The sequence below is a fragment of the Mytilus edulis genome, chromosome 3 (assembly GCF_963676685.1).
Source record: "Mytilus edulis chromosome 3, xbMytEdul2.2, whole genome shotgun sequence".
Taxonomy (NCBI): domain Eukaryota; kingdom Metazoa; phylum Mollusca; class Bivalvia; order Mytilida; family Mytilidae; genus Mytilus; species Mytilus edulis.
The window spans coordinates 39,714,065-39,737,333 of NC_092346.1; the positions used below are offsets into that span (position 1 = coordinate 39,714,065).

The 23,269-nt window shown below is 33.1% G+C and overlaps 2 protein-coding genes across 3 annotated transcripts in view; one reads left to right on the top strand and one right to left on the bottom strand.

Moving 5' to 3' along the window:
* Positions 1-5,789, top strand: part of LOC139516475 (E3 ubiquitin-protein ligase FANCL-like) — a 24,071-nt gene extending 18,282 nt beyond the window's left edge. Inside the window, exons 13-14 of one of the 2 annotated variants that reach the window (XR_011662971.1) lie at positions 5,035-5,161; positions 5,340-5,789. Coding sequence is in view for 1 of the 2 variants with exons in the window: in XM_071306615.1 (XP_071162716.1) it covers positions 5,035-5,064 (30 nt within the window). In the remaining variant the exon portion in view is untranslated. Of the gene's footprint in view, positions 1-5,034 lie in introns of both variants that reach the window. The other variant, XM_071306615.1, reaches the window with a different exon arrangement.
* LOC139516474 (uncharacterized) lies at positions 5,641-21,524 on the bottom strand. Its single transcript, XM_071306613.1, has 5 exons — positions 21,249-21,524; positions 19,054-19,234; positions 17,946-18,163; positions 15,359-15,607; positions 5,641-6,907 (listed from the first exon to the last, which is right to left on the bottom strand). The coding sequence occupies exons 1-5, from the start codon at positions 21,292-21,294 to the stop codon at positions 6,456-6,458; spliced, it is 1,146 nt and encodes a 381-aa protein (XP_071162714.1). The 5' UTR covers positions 21,295-21,524; the 3' UTR covers positions 5,641-6,455.
* Between the last annotated feature and the right edge of the window lie 1,745 nt (positions 21,525-23,269).

Consider the following 23,269-nt stretch of genomic DNA (forward strand, 5'->3'; position numbering starts at 1 on the left):
TCAGATTAATATAGTTCAGTATTTCTGCATTCATGCATTAGTAACAGATTTTGTTGTTTACAAGTAGAAGTTTAGTACACGGATAAAAAGTCACAGACAAAAAAATTGTTGAATATATACAGGAAAAACATCTTCAAATATTATATTATTTATTACATTTATTACATTTTAAGTTTATGAACTTGTTTACAAGCCTTAAAAATAAAAAGATATTTGATTTCAATCATGCAAAGGATATATATTTCTAGGGACAATGAAGCCATTTAAGGTACCTAGCCACTTCAGCATTTTGATTTTATAACAATTATTTGATGTAATTGATATTTATTTAATAAATTCTGTTTAAAACTTGCTTTAAAATAATATTTCAAGAACAAACCAAAAAAAGAATTAATTAATTTACGTTTTCTCGTTTCAAGAAAAATAAACTCGAAACTGAATTATGACGTTTTGTTCTGTGTCTTTCTGTCGTAAATTCACAAGTTCAATGAAGTATATATTTTTTAGGTGCAAAAAAACTTATGTATACATAAAAAATTACGTAAAACATTTAAAGGGTCATTTGTTTAATATAATAATGGTTTAAAAATAAGACTTTATTTATTTACATGTAGTATAATTACAGATGCTGTTTAACCCCCCCCCCCCTTCCTTTTCCATATTGTGCCATATAAAAGGTTGAAGAGGTGATAGGTAGATGGGAGCATATGTCTTCCCCGATTCGTGTGGAAACTTAATAGATCTTACCGCCCCCTTGTTATACTTTATAGCTGTCTACTAGGTCAACGCAGTTGCGTAGTCCTACAAGTTAAGGCTGAGCAGTTTCGGGATATAAAATGTCGACAGCTAGGCTATCGAAGTTTGTAATGATTTATGGTCAATCGTAGTAGGAGTATTTTTTCTTTCTAAATTTATGATAACAAGATAATAGATAGGAATACATCTAGTGGGGCGGACACTAATTTGGAAGTTGTAAAAGCATAAATATATTCTCAATGAGATTAAAAGGTATCTGTAGCGGCTTTAGACTTTTCGAAATGCTTGCCAAAAAAACCCACCTTTTATATGTAATAGATTTTATTCATTTCGGGTACTTCTAATATGAAAACCGACGATCTTTTGAATATTGCCAGAGGTCATGTAATAGTGTCACATTCAGGTATTCTAGTGACTTCCTGCGGGCTAATAAACTGGTGACATTACGCAATTCAGGTACATGCATCGCTTCCCAGCTGTTTGACCTAGGTGTGCACAGGTAAAAGTGCCATCGAAAATGCTGTCAGGTGTATTATACATCCTGTTAACAATGTATGTCCCTAACCTGATTGAAATACACAAAGCCGTCCAAACATGAAATTAAGAGTTTAAAATTTATATCTACAGGCTGATTGATTCTGACATGTGCAAAGACAGAAATAATAAGACCGTAAATTATTAATTTTGACTTCTGTTTCAAAATTCATGTGTAGAAGATTATCTGGTACTGTACCATGTAAAATGATTTTTTTTTTCAAATTTCAATTCTACTTTTCAGGGGCGGATCCAGCCATATTAAAAAAGGGGGGTTCCAACTATATGTCCCACTTCAAATGCATTGATCGGCAAAAAAAAAACGGGGTTCCAACACCCGGAACCACTCCCCCTGGATCCGCCAATGCTTTTGTACACAATAGCTTACATAATGTTTTGTCAGCTTGTTTTATTTGCTTAGCAAATGTTTAATTTACGTTATGCGGTCTAGAGTTGTGATGAATAATTTAAGAAAAAAAACCATACTGCATCATTTTACAACATTGTTTGGAGTAAATTCTAGAGAATTTAACCGAGAGATTACTTTCATACTTTCTTGTCCTATTTCCGATATGAGCGGGCGCATTTACGAAATATTTTGCCTATTAGAAAATTTGCGTTTACTTGTATGTGAAGAGACAAGCATGCGCAATTATGACACGAAGATGTTACTTAGTTCGTGGCATGTCTCTAGAACGTGTGGTAATCATTTGTCTGTTTACTGTACATGTACATTCAATTATTTAAAGAAGTGTCATTTTTATCAATATAAGATTTTGAGAACACTAAAACACTCCCGCGAAATCGCTGGCATTTCAAGCTTTTAAGCTGTTTTAGGATGATTTATTGTAAAAGATTTTATGTCTGGAGAAAAGGTATCAAAAGCCCTCTACCTTTTTGCCAAAGTCCGTTATTTGTTTCCTTTTCTGTTAAATTCCATTATTTTCGAGTATCTGACACCAGACCACAATTACTCTACCCCTTTGCTACAATGCATTTCTTGGTAAAAGTCAAATTAAATTTTAAAAAATGCACCGCTTCAAATATGAAATTAATGTAACTGCTTATAGACCATTATTATTCTCATAAAATATACTTCTAGGACAATCCATCAGTGCTTTTTCTTTTGTAGTAGCATGATACATTTCGAATATTCAGTTTCATGGTCTTGTTTGTAAAAAGACAGAAGGTACCAATACGGATAGTCATATTCAGTATTAAAAAACACACTGACAACGTCATAGCAAAAAATAACCAATAAACGATCGAAAGACAAACAAAGAGATAAAAAACACATAAAAAACTGGTTTAGGTCGCACAACAAGAACCCCAACTACATCTCGGGAGGATCTCGGGTCAAATCATATCAACGCTCCGTGGTACTGTGGTAGACCAAACCTTCATGTTAATACAACATGCAATCTATAAAATTAGACCTCAAAGTGAAATAATTCTTAAATAGGTTTATTAATACACAAATAATGAAATGAATCTGAAACATTCGGTGAAAAATTGTATTGGTAAATCGTTTAAATGATTTTAGAACTATTCAGTCTGAAGTGTCACTTTCACATTCTTTGAATCATTCGTATACCCCATCCAACGATGGAAACTCTTTTCTAATTATGTTTACTACACAAGCCGGTAGTATTATTCTGTGTTTCTTGCCAAGTGGTTGACCTTTCCTGACCCAGCACACAAACTGACGATAAGCCATAAGCCTGCTTTGTATGTTAATAAGTACGTCTGGAGCTCTCCCTCCCTTCCAGTAAGACAAAGTTGATCTTTAAATTTTCTGTCAACATTTTTGATATTTTCGTTCAAATAGCTGAAGAATTAGTACGTGGTGAGAATTTTGATAAGGACATTACTTCCTGAATATTTAAAAAAAAAAAAAAAAAGATCGCTTTGAACAACCCACTTATATAACTGCAATTGGTAATTACTATCTATTTCAAAAATTCAGAATTCTTAGAATTTTTTAATTCATTTACTCGTGTTTATAAGGACTTCGTTATTCATAAATTTATTCAATTAAATTAATTCAGTATTATTTTTTTTTTAACAAAAAAATATTCAGCGTCAATAATATATTTAATTAAACTGAGCTCATGGAAAATATTAAGATTCCCCCGTTTATCATTCATACGAAATGTTGTTCACACCTAGAAGAGTGAACCGTGACGGCTTAAATTGACTGAGTAAAGATCAAAAGATACAAAATGCTAATCTTTTAATTAACTTGAATTTAACCACGCATTCAACAGGTAGTCACTATGTGTCAAAGTACAATACACATTGTATTTGCGGGGCCGTATTTGCACACTACAAATGGACTAGCAGCACATATTTACTAGCCTGACGTAAAAGGTAAAAAGTACAAACATGCATTTTTAAAACACAACCAGCTATACATGTTAGTTCAAAATATCCGTCGGAAAAAAAAATCATAAAAAAATATTTTATATGATTTACTTGTATCACTATAATCATTTCAGAAAATATTAAAATATAAATCGTACATTCTACTTTAAAGCTGAGCGCTGTTCCATCTTAATTATAAGTTGGTTAATAGCTACACCAAACGTCGTCTATGCGCTTTAAATAGCGTTATATGATGATTAACGATTAAGATTTAAAATGAGATTAGTTCCACTCCCGGCATGCTTAAAGACTTAAACTACGTCACATAAGTCAGGAAGTTCGAAGAAATAAAATTATTAATTCTTAATTTTCTCCTTTATTGCTGTTCATATCCAGATAAAACTTGGTGAATATGTTTTTTATGGTATTATGGACATAATTAGCTGATAAGTAAAAAATCGTGAATTATCCCTTTAACTAATACTCTTCCAGCTTATAGTATCAATTTTGAGTTCTTGATTTATTTTATTTCATCTAAGATCACCTTAGTACATCCTTAAGTGATCTTACCCATTTATTTTGAATGCCAGTAAGATTTTCACCTGTATCATCTCAGTCATTTTCACAATAATGACAACAGATGGACAGTAGACAGTAAAAATATACCAAGAGAGAAAACTACGCATTAACAGACTATTTGTTAGATAACTTTGTTAAAAATACATATCATTTTACTGTAAAGATATGAAACAACTGGGACTAATTCATTGAGTGCCATGAAACAATGAATTTCATAAACATGATAAAAAAAAGTTTTTAAATTGATTTTTTTTTTCTACTTTTGCTGCTTTATCTTTACTTAATATAATATAAAAATAGTTAATTTTGTGTACTAGATATTTAGTTTTGTATATATACAGGTTGCACTATAATGAACCATTCATTCATTTGACTTATTCTTGGGTAACTGAAACCACATATTTATTTGTATTTAGCACAAGAGGAAAACAATAATTCTGTAACTATAAATGAATAAAGAAAACATAAATTGAATACAACTGTTTTTGTGGTTATAATATAATTGTATTCTCAGTTATGAATTGAACAATATAAACTAACACATAAAAAGGGAATAGAGCATTAACGCAACGCGACAAATGACATTAAAAAAAAAATACAGTTAATTTTTTTTACGCAAAATGTGATGCTATCCAAAATTTCTGGGGAGAACACTGTTAACTCAATCTAATAGCTTGCTGTTTCATACAAAGAGTTATTTCCCTTAAACATTAAATAGATTTTGAAATGAATTATGTGTTTTGCATGTGTTTTTTTGTTGTTTCTTTTATTTGTAAGTTACTCTCTTCTCTTTTTTTACAGCCAATTACAGTCAAGATGCCAACAACTTGATTACAGATCGATAATATCTATATATAAATCCAACCACCATAGACAACTCGGAGGTGTACCAGATCTATTTAGGAGAGAGATAACATTAAAAATAAGAGTAGCTTACCAATACCAATGATAATCTACAGCAGGGGCGGATCCAGCCATTTTAAAAAGGGGGGTTTCAATTACATGTCCGCATTCAAATGCATTGATCGTCCAAAAAAAAGGGGGGGTTCCAACACCCGGAACCCCCCCTCTGGATCCGCGCCTGATCTACAGTGATTTAAATGTAGATTTTTGCTGAGTTTAAAAACACTACTGCAAATAGATGCTGCACAACCCATAGATGTACCAGTTCTATTTAGGAGAGTGATACCATTGAGTCAAGGGCATCTTCAAAACTTTTCAACAAGTGCCAATGATAATTTACAGTAATATGAATGTAGACTTTGTTGAGTTTAAAAACATTAATAGATGACCTCATTTAATTATGTGTTACCAGGTTCTTACATATAGCATGTGTACTCTCCAAGTATCATTCAGACACAGCTAGAAACCAGAAAAAGTTATGATTTGTTGGAAGAAAATGAACTGTTTGCACATCAAAACATTTATTTCTAAGAAATCTCATAACATTTAATAGTGGAATATCTATTAAATTATTCAAAATGTGGCTTTTTCAAAACTGGGTACATAAAATTTTGTTTTAAAATTATAAATAAAAAAATAAAATACATAAGATAGCATTTCTGTTTGAAAAAACATCTACATATTTATATATTGTTCATGAAAAGTAATTATCTTCAAGGATAGAAACATCTGTATATGATCAGGGTTGTTTAAACAGAAATGTATTACTGTGGGTTCATTATTATTCGTTGGATACCAATTTTTGTTGATTTTGTGGTTACAGGTGAATGATGAATTTAAATAATCAAGTACAGATTTTCTATAGGCTTGTATGCAGACCCTAACAAATCCAAGAAATCGAATACAAAAAATATACGAACTTTCGTTAATCCATGAAAATTGGAATCCACAAAAAATTAATGAATCCACAGTAATAGGAAGTTAAAATCCCCTTTACCTCTTGATCTACCACTCAAGTCTTTGATCTGATCACTGGAGCATAAAACACATATTACTGTTGAAAGGTCAACTTCACAATTCAGAAGTTTGAAAGTTATATGTATTTGGAAACATATATGACGAAAATCTAGTGCAACTACACAACTTTTAAACAAAGGACACAAATCAATAAAACCATGAAAATTTCAATACAAAATTTAAATATACATGTACATGTATTTAAAATGGAAATCATAAGTTTGGAAGGTTTTGTAATGTGTCTTCAAGCTTTATACATTTATATCTTGAATAAACCTTGGTTTTCAACCCATCAAATGGAATCATTTTTTATTTAATATGTACATGTGTACTCCTTTAAATGCCTGTTTGATGTCTCTCCATAGTCTGTTCATATCTAAAATAACAATACCGCTAACAACCAATATTAAAATGGCAGCTCCTGCATAGCCAATACTGGCTGCTGTCATACGAGAATCAGTAGCACTGTATTTCCTACGGCGCATGATAGAAGTATTAGTTTTATCTACTTTCAGGCTTGTTACAAGCCAATCAATTTGTTCTTGTAGTGTACTGTTACCCCAAAATTCAGGTAAACCAGAAACCTCTGATCCACATTTAGGACAGGAACAGGGTGGAGGTGTAATGTCCACCGACAGTGTGTAATTACAATCAATGCTAGGTTCAATCGGGTCATCACCTGTGGTACACACAGATTCTGGGTTCACATCAGTGTTGGTGTAAGTTGTGTTTTTACGTGAGAGAGGATCGGCACCTGTTAAAAGGAATCAAATATATTTATCTTATTCATCATTTATTTTAAAAAATGATTTTATTTCTTTAAAAGATTTACATTTATGAATAATTTACTTTTCTAAAAAAAAAAAAAAATTGTTACCATTTTGACTAGTACATGAAAACAAGGAAATGTGGTATGAATGCCAATGAATAACTATCCATCAAATGATGTGTTGTACTAGTAACTAAAGGTCACTGTAAAAGCTTCAATATTGACCCAGTATTTATTAACCTATATTCAGCTATAAAAAAATATAACAAAAATACCGAACTCCATGGCAAATTCAACTAGAGGCTCTCAAGAGCCTGTGTCGCTCACCTTGGTCTATGTGCATATTAACAATAAACACAGATAAATTCATGACAAAATTGAGTTTTGGTGATGATGATGTGTTTGTAGATCTTTCTTTACTGAATATTCTTGTTGCTACAATTATCTCTATCTATAATGAACTTGACCCAGTAATTACAGTGGAAAATATTTCCTAAAAATTTATGAAAATTGTTAACAATTGACTATAAAGAGCAATAACTCCTTAAGGGGTCAATTGACAATTTTGGTCTTGTTGACTTATTTGTAGATCTTATTTTGCTGAACATTATTGCTGTTTACAGTTTATCTCTATCTATAATAATATTCAAGATAACCAAAATCTGCAAAATTTCCTTAAAATTACTAATTTCGGGGGCAGCAACCCAACAACAAGTTGTCCGATTTGTCTAAAAATTTCAGGGCAGATAGATCTTTACCTGATAATTAATTTTATTCCATATTTTATGTCAGATTTGCTCTAAATGCTTTGGTTTTTGAGTTATAAGCCAAAAACTGCATTTTACCCCTATGTTCTATTTTTAGCCATGGCAGCCATCTTGGTTGGTTGGCGGGGTCACGCCACACCACACATTTTTAGCTCACCTGGCCCGAAAGGCCAAGTGAGCTTTTCCCATCACTTGGCGTCCGTCGTCCGTCGTCGTCGTCGTTGTCCGTCGTCGTCGTCGTTGTCCGTCGTCGTCGTCGTTGTCCGTCGTCGTCGTCGTCCGTCGTCGTCGTCGTCCGTCGTCGTTAACTTTTACAAAAATCTTCTCCTCTGAAACTACTGGGCCAAATTAAACCAAACTTGGCCACAATCATCATTGGGGTATCTAGTTTAAAAAATGTGTGGCGTGACCCCGCCAACCAACCAAGATGGCCGCCATGGCTAAAAATAGAACATAGGGGTAAAATCCAGTTTTTGGCTTATAACTCAAAAACCAAAGCATTTAGAGCAAATCTGACAATGGGTAAAATTGTTTATCAGGTCAAGATCTATCTGCCCTCAAATTTTCAGATGAATCGGACATTTCGTTGTAGGGTTGCTGCCCCTGAAATGGTAATTTTAAGGAAATTTTGCTGTTTTTAGTTATTATCTTGAATATTATTATAGATAGAGATAAACTGTAAACAGCAATAATGTTCAGCAAATTAAGATTTACAAATAAGTCAACATGACCGAAATGGTCAGTTGACCCCTTTAGGAGTTATTGCCCTTTATAGTCAATTTTTAACCATTTTTCGTAAATCTTAGTAATCTTTTACAAAAATCTTGTCCTCTGAAACTACTGGGCCAAATTAAACCAAACTTGGCCACAATCATCATTGGGATAGATAGTTTAAAAAATGTGAGGCGTGACCCGGCCAACCAACCAAGATGGCCGCCACAGCTAAAAATAGAACATAGAGGTAAAATTCAGTTTTTGGCTTATAACTCAAAAACCAAAGCATTTAGAGCAATCTGACACGATTTAATATTGTTCATCAGGTGAAGATCTATCTGCCCTGAAATTTTCAGATGAATCGGACATTTCGTTGTTGGGTTGCTGCCCCTGAAATGGTAATTTTAAGGAAATTTTGCTGTTTTTGGTTATTATCTTGAATATTATTATAGATAGAGATAAACTGTAAACAGCAATAATGTTCAGCAAAGTAAGATTTACAAATAAGTCAACATGACTGAAATGGTCTGAAATGGTCAGTTGACCCCTTTAGGAGTTATTGCCCTTTATAGTCAATTTTTAACCATTTTTAGCTCACCTGGCCCGAAGGGCCAAGCGAGCTTTTCTCATCACTTGGCGTCCGGCGTCCGTCGTCCGGCGTCGTCCGTCGTCCGGCGTCGTCCGTCGTCCGTCGTCGTTAACTTTTACAAAAATCTTCTCCTCTGAAACTACTGGGCCAAATTTAACCAAACTAGGCCACAATCATCATTGGGGTATCTAGTTTAAAAAATGTGTTCGGTTACCCGGCCAACCAACCAAGATGGCCGCCATGGCTAAAAATAGAACATAGGGGTAAAATGCAGTTTTTGGCTTATAACTCTGAAACCGAACCATTTAGAGCAAATCTGACATGGGGTTAAATTGTTTATTAAAGACCAAACAGCCTATTGTTTATGCGCATCAACTAACGCAACTTGGTAGTGACATAAAAGCTCTATGACGTTGTTTCTAGCAATGACAAAACGTCAAATTATAACGTCCTATTTCGCGTTTTTCACGAATTCCAACATGGTAAACGCGTAAAAATACGTCTCCCAAGAAAAGAGGAATTAAACGTTGCGCTGATATCTTGTGGAAATTTAATACAAATGGACACAAAAGATACTACACTATATTTAACCTTCGTTCTAATAAAAATAATAAAATATGAATTTTGATCACGACTTTTTGCATCTCATTTATTTATTCTTTCACATGCGTATAGATTTTGTCTTATATTTGCGCCGATCTGCATTTCATTTGTTTTCATTCTTTCACTTGGGTAGATTTTGTCTTTCATTTGCGCCGATTGTGTACAGGTTACCGGGGTTATTAGAATGGTGAGAGTTATTTTTATGTCCAATTTATGTTTTCTGGTCTGTGCGACCGTTTGTCCGTTAGTTCGTCCGTCCGTCCAGGTTCAGGTTAAAGTTTTTGGTCAAGGTAGTTTTTGATGAAGTTGAAGTCCTGTCAACTTAAAAAAAACTTAGTACACATGTTCCGTATGATTTGATCCTTCTTTTTTTAATGTCTTTTTTTCAAAACTTTCAAAAATTGAGTATTCAGAAGGTCAGGCCGATAAAAAATTATTCTTGGAAGTTTTGACATACTTGCAACGTATGCATGTAACTGATATCTGAATGATTCTCGTAAAATAATGTCCGATCTTGCAATGAAGTTAAAATTTATTTATACTGCTTGTTTGACAAAATCTCAGTATAATAAAAATAAAATTATGACAAAAGGTCATTGCCGTTTGTCATTTGTTTCATTTCAAATTGTCTTAAGAAGAAATGATAAACATGTCGGCTGATCTGACTGAAACTTACAGCTAATTTCCTAATTTATGAAGATCAACACTTTGGTTAGCTTGTTTGCTTTGTATGTATATTTTGTATAATTATATTTTGATAATGTCAGATTGAATTTAAATATCATATAACAGATTTACATACCTATATATGAAGATGTCAATTTTAATTACAAAGCTTGAATAAACATTTATACAAACAAAGCAAGGAAGTCAACCAAAGTTTTACCCTACATGCATTAGGAAATTAGATGTAAGGCAAAACATATAAATCAAATTAATACTCAGCGAATATGAATTAAAATTAAAACGTTCGGTGTTTAAAACTTAATTGTTGTAAATTTAACTTATGACAAAAACAATTGTTCCAAGAATAATATCCAACATAAAATCTCTCCCTTTCATTTAGCTACGACTATGACCGGAAAGATTGAAAACATTTCGAAATTTTATTCAAAACACGTGAGGTAGTAATAACAGGGATTGTATTTTATGATAGATGTATACCGTTTTAGAATCAAAAACTGTTTAATTCATATATTACACCTATAATTTCAATTTCCTTATATCTAATAAGAGGGACGAAAGATAAATATTCAGAAATAATGAATTCACAAAATAGATGGAATAATTTCTTTACGTTCATCTTAGTCAGGAAAATATAATGCTATAGAGATGTCCGTCCATGCTTTTGTATGTCCGTCTGTCAACAGTAGCAAATGAGTTCGTTACGGCAAACTTCTGAAATTGACGCGAAAAAAACCCACACACATCTGGTCTGATATAGTCAAATACTCTGTAGTTAGCCAGTGCAATCTTTCATTTCTTTTTTTTTATTTTCAATTATTATTGTTAATGAGGAGCAGAGGACAAAAACAGACTTTCCTAACAAAAGCGGCGTGAAAGGTTATTTTCAAACAGTGCGCCAGCAAGCAAAGTTTTGTACTATGACGTCAGAAGCAATGTTCTGAAGAAAGACAACACGAACGAGAAAAAAACATGAAAATTACTCATAACTTTTTTGAAAGGTAGGTGACATACAATTTTTTTTGCTTTATTTTGAAGAGTGCACATGGCACTTTCCTTCTTGAAATTATTATGAAGAAATCACTGGTAGATATTTTTTAATACTGGAAACGTTTTTCATTTTTACGTTTTATTTTTGGCGGGAATGAAATAAATCATATTTTTAAAGATCAAAACAATATGAGTCTTAAACTCTTGAACCTGTATTTAATAAATACAAATCTACTGTTTAACATGAAACAAGAAGTATGCTTGTAGGTTTGATATAAAGTATTTTTTTGAGAGTTTATATAACAAGCAAATATTATGTTAATATTCGTGAAAACACGAAACTGAGGTTGCTATAGCGACAAAAGTAAGTCGGTGACCCCCAATTTTTTTCATCATATTTTGTTCCTCAAATCATGAAATACCTTCACACAAAATTTTAAGGAAAAATCACTGGTAGAAATTTCAGACGAATCGGACAACCGGTTGTTGGGTTGCTGCCCCTGAATTGGCAATTTTAAGGAAATTTTGCCGTTATATGGTTATTATCTTGAATATTATTATAGATAGAGATAAACTGTAAACAGCAATAATGTTCAGCAAAGTAAAATCTACAAATAAGTCAACATGACCGAAATGGTCAGTTGACCCATATAGGAGTTATTGCCCTTTATAGTCAATTTTTAACCATTTTTCGTAAATCTTAGTAATCTTTTACAAAAATCTTCTCCTCTGAAACTACTAGGCCAAATTTATCCAAACTTGGCCACAATTATCTTTGGGGTATCTAGTTTAAAAAATGTGTCCGGTGACCCGGCCAACCAACCAAGATGGCCGCCACGGCTAAAAATAGAACATAGGGGTAAAATGCAGTTTTTTGCTTATAACTTAAAAACCAAAGCATTTAGAGCAAATCTGACAATGGTAAAATTGTTTATCAGGTCAAGATCTATTTACCCTGAAATTTTCAGATGAATCTGACAACCTGTTGTTGGGTTGCTGCCCCTGAATTGGTAATTTTAAGGAAATTTTACTGTTTTTGGTTATTATCTTGAAAATTATTATAGATAGAAATAAACTGTAAACAGCAATAATGTTCAGCAAAGTAAGATTTACAAATAAGTCAACATGACCGAAATGGTCAGTTGACCAATATAGGAGTTATTGCCCTTTATAGTCAATTTTTAACCATTTTTCGTAAATCTTAGTAATCTTTTACAAAAATCTTCTCCTCTGAAACTACTGGGCCAAATTAATCCAAACTTATCCACAATCATCTTTTGGTTATCTAGTTTAAAAAATGTGTCTGATGACCCGGCCATCCAACCAAGATGGCCGCCATGGCTAAAAATAGAACATAGGGGAAAAATGCAGTTTTTGGCTTATAACTCAAAAACCAAAGCCTTTAGAGCAAATCTGACACGGAGGTCAAATTGTTTATCAGGTCAAGATCTATCTGCCCTGAAATTTTCAGATAAATCGGACAACCCGTTGTTGGGTTGCTGCCCCTGAATTGGTAATTTTAAGGAAATTTTACTGTTTTTGGTTATTATCTTGAAAATTATTATAGATAGAAATAAACTGTAAACAGCAATAATGTTCAGCAAAGTAAGATTTACAAATAAGTCAACATGACCGAAATGGTCAGTTGACCCATATAGGAGTTATTGCCCTTTATAGTCAATTTTTAACCATTTTTCGTAAATCTTAGTAATCTTTTACAAAAATCTTCTCCTCTGAAACTGATGGGCCAAATTAATCCAAACTTATCCACAATCATCTTTGGGGTATCTAGTTTAAAAAATGTGTCCGATGACCTGGCCATCCAACCAAGATGGCCGCCATGGCTAAAAATAGAACATAGGGGTAAAATGCAGTTTTTGGCTTATAACTCAAAAACCAAAGCGTTTAGAGCAAATCTGACAGGGGTTAAATTGTTTATCAGGTCAAGATCTATCTGCCCCGAAATTTTCAAATGAATCGGACAACCCGTTGTTGGGTTGCTGCCCCTGAATTGGTAATTTTAAGGAAATTTTGCTGTTTTTGGTTATTGTCTTGAATATTATTATAGATAGAGATAAACTGTAAACAGCAATAATGTTCAGCAAAGTAAGATTTACAAATAAGTCAACATGACCGAAATGGTCAATTGACCCCCTAAGGAGTTATTGTCCTTTATAGTCAATTTTCAACAATTTTTATAAAATTGTAAATTTTTACTAAAATTTTCCACTGAAACTACTGGGCCAAGTTCATTATAGATAGAGATAATTGTAAGCTGCAAGGATGTTCAGTAAAGTAAGATGTACAAACACATCACCATCACCAAAATACAATTTTGTCATGAATCCATCTGCTTCCTTTGTTTAATAGTCACATAGACCAAGGTGAGCGACACAGGCTCTTTAGAGCCTCTAGTTCGTAAATCTTAGTCATCTTTTACAAAAATCTTCTCCTCTGAAACTACTGGGCCAAATTAAACCAAACTTGGCCACACTCATCAGTGGGATATCTAGTTTAAAAAAATGTGTGGCGTGACCCGGCCAACCAACCAAGATGGCCGCCACGGCTAAAAATAGAACATAGGGGTAAAATTCAGTTTTTGGCATACAACTCAAAAACCAAAACATTTAAAAAGTAAATCTGACATGAAGTAAAATTGTTTATCAGGTCAAGATCTATCAGATGAATCGGACAACCTGTTGTTGGGTTGCTGCCCCTGAATCGGTAATTTTAAGGAAATTTTGCTGTTTTTGGTTATTATCTTGAATATTTTTATAGATAGAGATAAACTGTAAAAAGCAATAAATGTCGGCAAAGTAAGATCTACAAATAAGTCAACATGACCGAAATGGTCAGTTGACCCCTTTAGGAGTTATTGCCCTTTATAGTCAATTTTTAACCATTTTTCGTAAATCTTAGTTATCTTTTACAAAAATCTTCTCCTCTGAAACTACTGGGCCAAGTTCATTATAGATAGAGATAATTGTAAGCAGCAAGAATGTTCAGTAAAGTAAGATGTACAAACACATCACCATCACCAAAACACAATTTTGTCATGAATCCATCTGCTTCCTTTGTTTAATATTCACATAGACCAAGGTGAGCGACACAGGCTCTTTAGAGCCTCTAGTTTAAACTAGATACACCAATGATGATTGTGGCCAAGTTTGGTTAAATTTGGCCCAGTAGTTTCAGAGGAGAAGATTTTTGTAAAAGTTAACGACGACGGACGACGACGACGGACGACGGACGCCAAGTGATGGGAAAAGCTCAATTGGCCCTTTGGGTCAGGTGAGCTAAAAAGGGGAAAGCCACATAAAACAAAAATCATTCAATGGTTCTATAGAAAAACAAATTCCAAATACCTGGCTTCAAACAGACATATTTCGAAGGAAATGGTGTGTTAACTGGTTAAGGATGTTCGTGTGTCATGTTTTGGAATTTTTGTCAGAATTTCGGAATCCTCTGTTTTCATCCATTTGAATCCCTTAAAAAAATTGCCCATTGATCCCCATTTTCTTTCGTTATAAATCTTTTACATGTATAATTAAAGGCCATCTGTGGAAGTATTTTTTAATAGTTTTTGAGAACTTAAACTTGTCAATGATAAAGCTGCGAAAAATCAAAAGAGAAAAATTTCTCAAAAACTTCGAAAGTTTGGTCCTCGTTTCAAAAATGAGGCATTTGCCTCATTTGCCTCCATTACGCTACGGCCCTGCTGACGACTCAATGCTAGAAAATGCAAATATATCATGTTTGGCTTAGTAACTATTTTGATATGAGCGTCAATGATGAGTCGTATGTAGACGAAACGTGTGTCTGGCGTATCAAATTATAATTCTCGTACCTTTGATAACTATAAGTAGAGGCCTGTATAGATTTTCTTGATTTACCTTTATCCCGGACTCTCTAAACCAAAATATTTAAAATTAAAGGATGTATAAAGACTTGATACTAGTTGTTCACATACTCACATATACACCTCATTGTTTTACTCTCCCGGACAGTCATTAGCATAATACATTTCTCATCTATATCATCATATACATTAAAAAAAAACACTTTATACTATCAAAAGTATTCACTTACGGTAAGAAAAACAGGCTTTCCTATAATATCTTAGAGGAAGAGTGCATGTGTTTTTTGTCTGTAGTCTTTCATGTAGAATACAAGTTGATGTGGTAGGATCATAAGACAGACCCCAGCATTGCTCATTAGACCGGACATGCAGCAGACACTGAGTCTTACAGTCCTCCTCTGATAGTCCAAGTTTTGTTGAGCTGACAGAGGTTTCTAAATCAGCACAGTTGGCAGAATCAAAACTAAGTTTACAAGAACCTGTGGATATAAAAGAAACAAGAATGTGTCCCAAGTACACGGATTCCCCATCCGCACTATCATTTTCTATGTTCAGTGGACCCTGAAAATATGATAAAATCTCTATTTTGGCATTAAAATTAGAAAGACCACATCACTGGGAACATGTTAACTAATTTTCAAGTTGATTGGACTTCAACTTTATCAAAAACTACCCCGAACAAAAACTTTAACCTGAAGCGAGACAGACGGACGGACGCACAGACCAGAAAACATAATGCCCATAAATGGGGCATACAAAGGTGATAGTATTATATATATTATGAATCAGACTGAAATTAGTTAATTTCATGCAGAGTTTATAGTTTTTTTCAATGATTTTATGAGCACCGTGTGTTAGGTATTGAGAGAAAACAAACATCGAATTGCTTAATAAAAAATGCGTATTTGTTGTACTAGGGTGATACATTTTTATACTTACTGTTTATTACTTTGACTTGAAAATATCATAATATAACTAATATTTGCTACCTGAAATTGAGCACTGGTCAAGCAATCTTTGTTTAAACCGCGGATGATTACAGTGTTCAGTGGCGGATCCAAGAAGGGGGTTCCAGGGTTTAGAACCCCCTTTTCTGGACGATCAATGCATATGAATGGGGAAATATGGCTGGAACCCCCTCCCTTTCTCCTGGATTGGGAACCCCTCTTGAAAATGACTGGATCCGCCCATATAGGCACAATGTATATATATTTATCATAGTTGTACAAAAATTTGAATATGTCACAAGTTAAAATCTTGTTTGTTATATTTAATTATCTTTTGAAAATGTCTGGATCAACCACTGGCTGCATCTTAACGAATATCAGTGCTACTTCAGTGTCTAGCGTATGTTTTTAAAACCATTTAGATACAGGTATACGATCTTTTAACCTGATGCCAGATATGGTGCAGAATCTGTTTACCCTACCGGAACAAATGTGATCGTCAGAAGTTTCTGTGCATGTAGTGTTGCACTAGTACAGTCGTTATTTTTCTATGCATGTAGTGTTGCACTAGTACAGTCGTTATTGTTCTTTGCATGTAGTGTTGCACTAGTAGTACAGTCGTTATTTTTCTATGCATGTAGTGTTGCACTACAGTCGTTATCATAGTTTTCTATGCATGTAGTGTTGCACTACAGTCGTTATCATAGTTTTCTATTCATGTAGTGTTTTCCCGTCATTTGACAGTCAGTTAAAAACACAGCCGGGCACTTGTCTCAGAAAAATAAATTTAACCGGTCGCGAAATTCCGTTATATGCCAATTTCTTGGTTGTCAACCCCAGTAAAAGTAAAGTAACTTCCTCAAAAAGTTGATGGTATTCCGTAACTATAGAAGAGAAGAAAACTTGTTATGTCGAAAATCTAAATTGATATATAAGTGTTATATTAAGGTATATAAAGGGGGTGGGGGATCCGAGACACGTGCCTGTGGTAAAAAGCAATCCAACAACAAGTATGCGTTCTTCATATGACTGATGTTAATAAACACGTTTTCTTGTACCTTTCAGAAGGATATGATCATTTCTTTTTAGTAAGTTTTTGTAAGTCTGTATGTTTACTTCAAAAGTTGCGAAATAAGTAGTGTTGTCATGGCCTTCAATTTTTGTTTTTGTCCAATTCATTGTAGTCATTTTAGGTGTTATTCTAAACTGTCATTGATGTTATTGATTTTGTATTGTAGAACAGTGAGTTGTTCTACTTTAAACTTTTGTCGACGAAATAACGTTTTCTTGTTTTTTTTGGGACGATCAATGCATTTGAATGGGGACATGTAATTGGAACCCCCCCCCCCCCCCTTTGTCCTGGGTTAGGACCCCCCCCCCCTTTTTTTAAAATGGCTGGATCCGCCCCTGCCCTATGATAGGCTTAGGATGTATACATTTAAATGTAAACTTGGAATGGGAGAAGGTTTGGCGCCAGTAAATATGTTTAACTACTCAATGAACTCTGCCACATTCTGTATATTCTTGTCCCAAACCTGTAATTCAGTTGTCTATCGTTGTTGTAAATCATATTTGTTTTTCGTGTTTTGATTTGCACTTAAATCAGGTCGTTCGTTTTTTTGTTTGAATTATTTTACAATTTTCATTTCGTGGCCTTTTATAGCTTACTATGCAGTTTGTGTTTTGCTAATTGTGGAAGGCTGTACTGTGACATGAAGTTGACTGTTGTAAACCATAATGACATTTGGTCTCACGCGGAGAGTTGTCTCATTGGCTATATATGTATACCACCTCTGTTTATCTTAATATTGACTTACTCAATGTATCTTTTTTTTCGGTTACGGGTTGTGCATTTTTTAGTCAAACTTACATGGTTGACGATTTTCACATACAGCAGGAAGTTTGTCAGTACAAGGACGAATTTTCCATGACAGATCAAATTGGCTGGCAGATACACAGTATTCACCGTTCGCCTGTGGTGTGGTAGACCAATATGAAGACGTTATGGCGCTGCAGTCTGACCACTTGAAAATACCATCTGTATTGCTACCATTTACATCATGCAATCCTATCCAGAAGGCAGACGACCTGAATTGTAGGTGATTGCTCATGAAATACTATTTGTGATTCATATGATATACATTAATTCATATGATATACATTAATTCATATGATATACTTTGATTCATACAATATACATTGATTCATATTATATACATTATTCATATAATATACATTGATTTAAATGTATTTGTTTAGAGGTCTGAGTTTGTTAGCTGGCTGGTTGATTATGCCGAGCGTAAATACCAAAAAATACTCATCCGACTGGACGCTTGTAACGTCATGATCATCAATGCGTTTTAGTACATTAACATTCGGTGTAATTAAACAGATATATCATGTTATTGAGGGGTATTTGCGAAAAATACCAGTTTTGAGAATGAATTTCCCTCGCCTTACGGCTCGTGAAATTTAATATTCTCTCGACTGGTATTTTTCGCAAATACCCCTCCTTAACATGATATATCTGTTCAAAATACCACGGCAGAGAGGGTAAAAAAGGCATATCCTTTTAGCAAATACCCCGGCGGCGTTAAAAATGAACGATATTCATTTGATAACAGTAAATTGGTGAAAAATACACTGGCTATTAACCAATCAAAACCCCGGATTCTTACATAAGGTGTAATTATGATTCATATTATATACATTATTCATATAATATACATTGATTTAAATGGATTTGTTTAGAGGTCTGAGTTTGTTAGCTGGCTGGTTGATTATTTCTAGCGTAAAGAGCTGATAACATTTGAACGCGGAATAAAATTGCTGGTATCATTCATTTTGTTAATATGAACTTGGATGATTTGACATATTTCGTTTCTTGAATCTCGTTTCATATTTTTGGAATCAGTTTATCAAATGTGATCATGAAATCAAAAAAATTATCCTATGTATTCTATGAACAAGAAACTTACAAAAAACTGGAATCTTTCATGTGTCTAACATAATAGGAGGTTGCAATTTTTCGAACTTCATCATATATATTAAGTAGACGGCCACCACGTGTTTGGCATTCCACGGAAGCCTCGTTCCAGCTCATGTCCCCTTCTATCATACTAAAGATGACATTGGTGGTTTCGGGTATTTTTGTTCCTCCTTAAACACAAACGAAAGACACACGCATTATTTTATTTTGTTAACATGTAAATTAAACATTGAATAGACGAAATTGATAAGGAAAATGTTTATCTCTTATATAAGCGTTGACACTCTCGGCTCCGTCTCGGAATAAATAAGGAGTTAAAATAAAAATATTCATTGTTGCAATTAAGGGCCCTTAATGGACAGCATGTCATTTATACATACAAACAATCACCATGATTTGTACAAATAAAATTAAATCGAATAGAACGAACAAACGTTCATATATATGTAGTTATAAAGCTACACATATTTCATTCTTCTTAATTTTCAGCGTAACTAATCGAAAATGGATATTTGGACATACAATAAGGTGATCTAAAAAAAATATATGATATACGGAAAAGAAAAGTATTTGTTTTACATAATTTTTTAGCAGAAGTTCACTCTTGAATATTAATATTTCAGCTTTAATAAACAATTATAAATATCTAGACACATAACATTTCGTGAACTCCCCCAAATATTATTACACCAAGATGTTGGTTATCCTGCATTAATCATCTTTTGTATTAGAAAAAAGAACATTCCCGATAGACTCCTTTAATTCGAAATTATTGAAAGCTATCGGTTTGCATTTTGCATTATCATATTATTATAAGCATAGTGTGATTTATACAAACGATCGAACCAATGCCCTTCGTGGTGTAAGAACAAGAACAAGAACATATTTTATAGCACAAAAAAGGACAAAGACCATTATAGAGCTTACATGTATAAGGGGGAAAAAGCATAGATACATAGAATTTTTAAAATACACAATCACAAAACAATTTAATTAGACTTCGATAACACCCTTGGTTTGTAGTATATATTATAGCTACATGAAAAATGTAAAATAGATCTAACTCATATTAACTTTAATAAATTTTCGAACTGTATTAGTTGATTGTCTTCATAGCTTAATAAATAAACGATTTTTTGCTGATTGCCCAGTATAAGACAAAAAAAGTTTTTTGGCAAACAAAGCCAAAGAGAGAATATCTATCAGAGTAACATTTTTTTTGCATGAAATGAAAACATGGATTTCACAGCAAGAGGAGGATTTTTTTGCAAATTCTTTCATCTATAGTTATATTTGAAAAACGGCAAAATTCAACTCGAGCTTATGAGCAGTTTAGATATACGTAACTTACAAGTTAATAGCTCTTCTAAATTCAAAATCACACTAGAGAGAGACAATTTTCATAACGATTTTTTTCTTCTTCTAAATTTCAAACAATTTTCTTTTAGAAGCATCTTTATTTAAACATTACAATCTTTCAAATATTTACTAAGTTTTATTATGAATATTTGCAACGTATATTAAAAAAATAGTTTTGTCAAAATTGTTTTAAATTTTGTTGTTTTTTAAAAACTTTCTAATATTTAAAAAAAAAATGGAACAAAGCAGTTATGGAAGATTTGTGAATCTATTGTCTACAGCTTAATGTATTCAACAATTGACTAAAATACAAAATCATAATGTTAGAAGCCCTAGTTCTGATAAAACAGCACAATTTTTTTACTCATTTTGAGTCCAACAAATTATATTTAGAGAACTTCATATGAAGGTTCCAACACTGAATATTGATGTAAATGTTTTTCAAGATTAAATAAGGCGAATTGTATAAATTTATGACAAGAAACATTATAACCACTCATACCTATAATTGATATGATGAAAATAATGAACATATCTAAATAAACTCACCAAAGACAACAGGATTGAAATTTGTATTTGCGCCAAGGACGCCCGTTATGTCTTACCATAGATGTATACATCGATGGTCTTATACATCTATGGTCTTACAAAAGACTCATCAGTGAAGCTCGATTAAAAAATGTAAAAATGACAAATAAAGTACGAAGTTGAAGAGAATTGAGGACCAAAAATTCCTAAAAGTTTTGTCAAATACTGTTACAGCTAATGTAATCCATATATTTCTGCATATAGAAATAAAGATTTAAAAAAAACGTGAAATCTTACCATGGCTTAGAGAAAATAAAGCAATCCATACAACCACTACCAACATTGTTCTGGCGTTAACTTGCTTGTTCGTCTGCTATAAAAACGAATGAACTTTTGAGCGGGAAGCAGTTAAATTTCTAATAGAAGACAATAACATCATTTGAATCTATATAAACACACAAAGCAGAAGTAATTCTTGACGCTTTACAACCCAGGTTATGGATTAACAATGAAATTAAGACATGTTTTCTTATTATTTATTGGATTTTTATTTCCGTTTGTTCCTGTTATCAAAGACGATGGGACACTCGATTATCAGACTTCCTTGTGATTAAAACAGATAATATAACACAACAGGGATAATACTTTTAATAGCTTGACAGGTCTTCAATATGTTCGTACAACACAATACGGTGTGATTTAGTTCTATCCTAAGCAATTTATGCAACAAGACGAATCGACATGACCTTCTTAACATAACAACACAATAAAAGTTTGAGACTTTTTTTTCGGTTGCATAACTATACCATGCAAATCTGGCATGTTATTCAGTTACTTTAGTATACGTCAGGTTTGTCTAAGTATATACCTTGTCATTCAGTGTCAGTATCTTTTATACTTAAATTTTATTTAATTTTTTTTTTTGAATAATTGCATAATGATTTGTGTTGTGTTTTCAGATTTCCTTTGAAACTTGTCTATAATGATACACAATGTACAGTGCATCATAAGCCTATTTGGCTGTGTGAAAATTACTTGTATATATAAATGTAATTATTTGTTATAATTCAGGTTGCACTTAATATTAAAATATTCATTATTTCATATACTTGAGATAGTTAAGAGCTTGGAAAACGGTAAACATACTTGTCGTTTTTAAGACATTCTGTTAAAGTACAAACAGCCTACTAGTAATGTTTATGCTTATTAGCTAATACAACTTGATTGTGACATGAAAGCAAACATTTCCATGTCTTCATAGTTTTGTATGTGTTGTTCGATTGCTGCCAGAAAGAGAGAATATGTCAAGGGAGGGATCAAAAATCAAAAGTCTAATCAAAGCAGACGGCATTACAATGGTAAAAATAATGACGAACAACAATTACAACACATTACACATTACACAGCGGTTAAGTAACACTATATAAGTGAATATCTAGGACAGACCGTGAAATTGTCAATCAGAAATCGAAATATCTACATTAAACTGACAAAGGGACGAGAACGCAATATTTTAAAGAGACAGTCGCAGTATTATTGACAAGCACATATACATGTCCCCTTTCTCTTAACTTCCTTCATATGCACAGGAAAAAATTTACTCACGTGCATTGAGATTAATGTGTATCACATAAATCTCACCCAAATAAGGGTTCAGTTGAAAGTCACGTAAACTGATTTTAAACGTGAATTTTCAACAAAAAAAGTTTTTCAAATAACATCAAAATTCCAAATAAATTATGAAAAAAATACCAATTTTGTTTGTATCATTTGAAATCGCATGATTTGTCGTTGGTCATTTTTTTAGCTGGAACGGCGAAAGTGAGAAAAGCAATCGATTTGGGATGACCAATGCTAATCTGTTGATCTCTAGCGATTTTACCTATGAAGACGTTGTTAATTTCCTTGACAACGACACGTGCGCCCTTAATTATAGATTATCGTTGATCATCTCAACGAGATAGGTTTTCTCGCTTGAGCCGGTAAGGCCGAAAGTAAGAAAAGCAATTGAGCTGAGATGACCAATGATAATCTGTTCATCAAAGATGATCAACAATTATCTGTAATTATCGCTAGAATTTAAGGGTGCACGTGGGTTATATATATTTTTTCATATCACTCAAATATGCAGAGAAAGGAAATTATCAGTCAGTAAAGCCTCGGTCACACCTTACCGGATAGCACGAACGGACGCCTAACGGATGAAAATAAAAGTTGTCCGTTGACAAAATTGTTATCCGTTGGGAGTCCGTTGATGTACTGACCGAATAAAACGGACGTGTAACGGATGCATAACGGACACACAACATATGCAACGT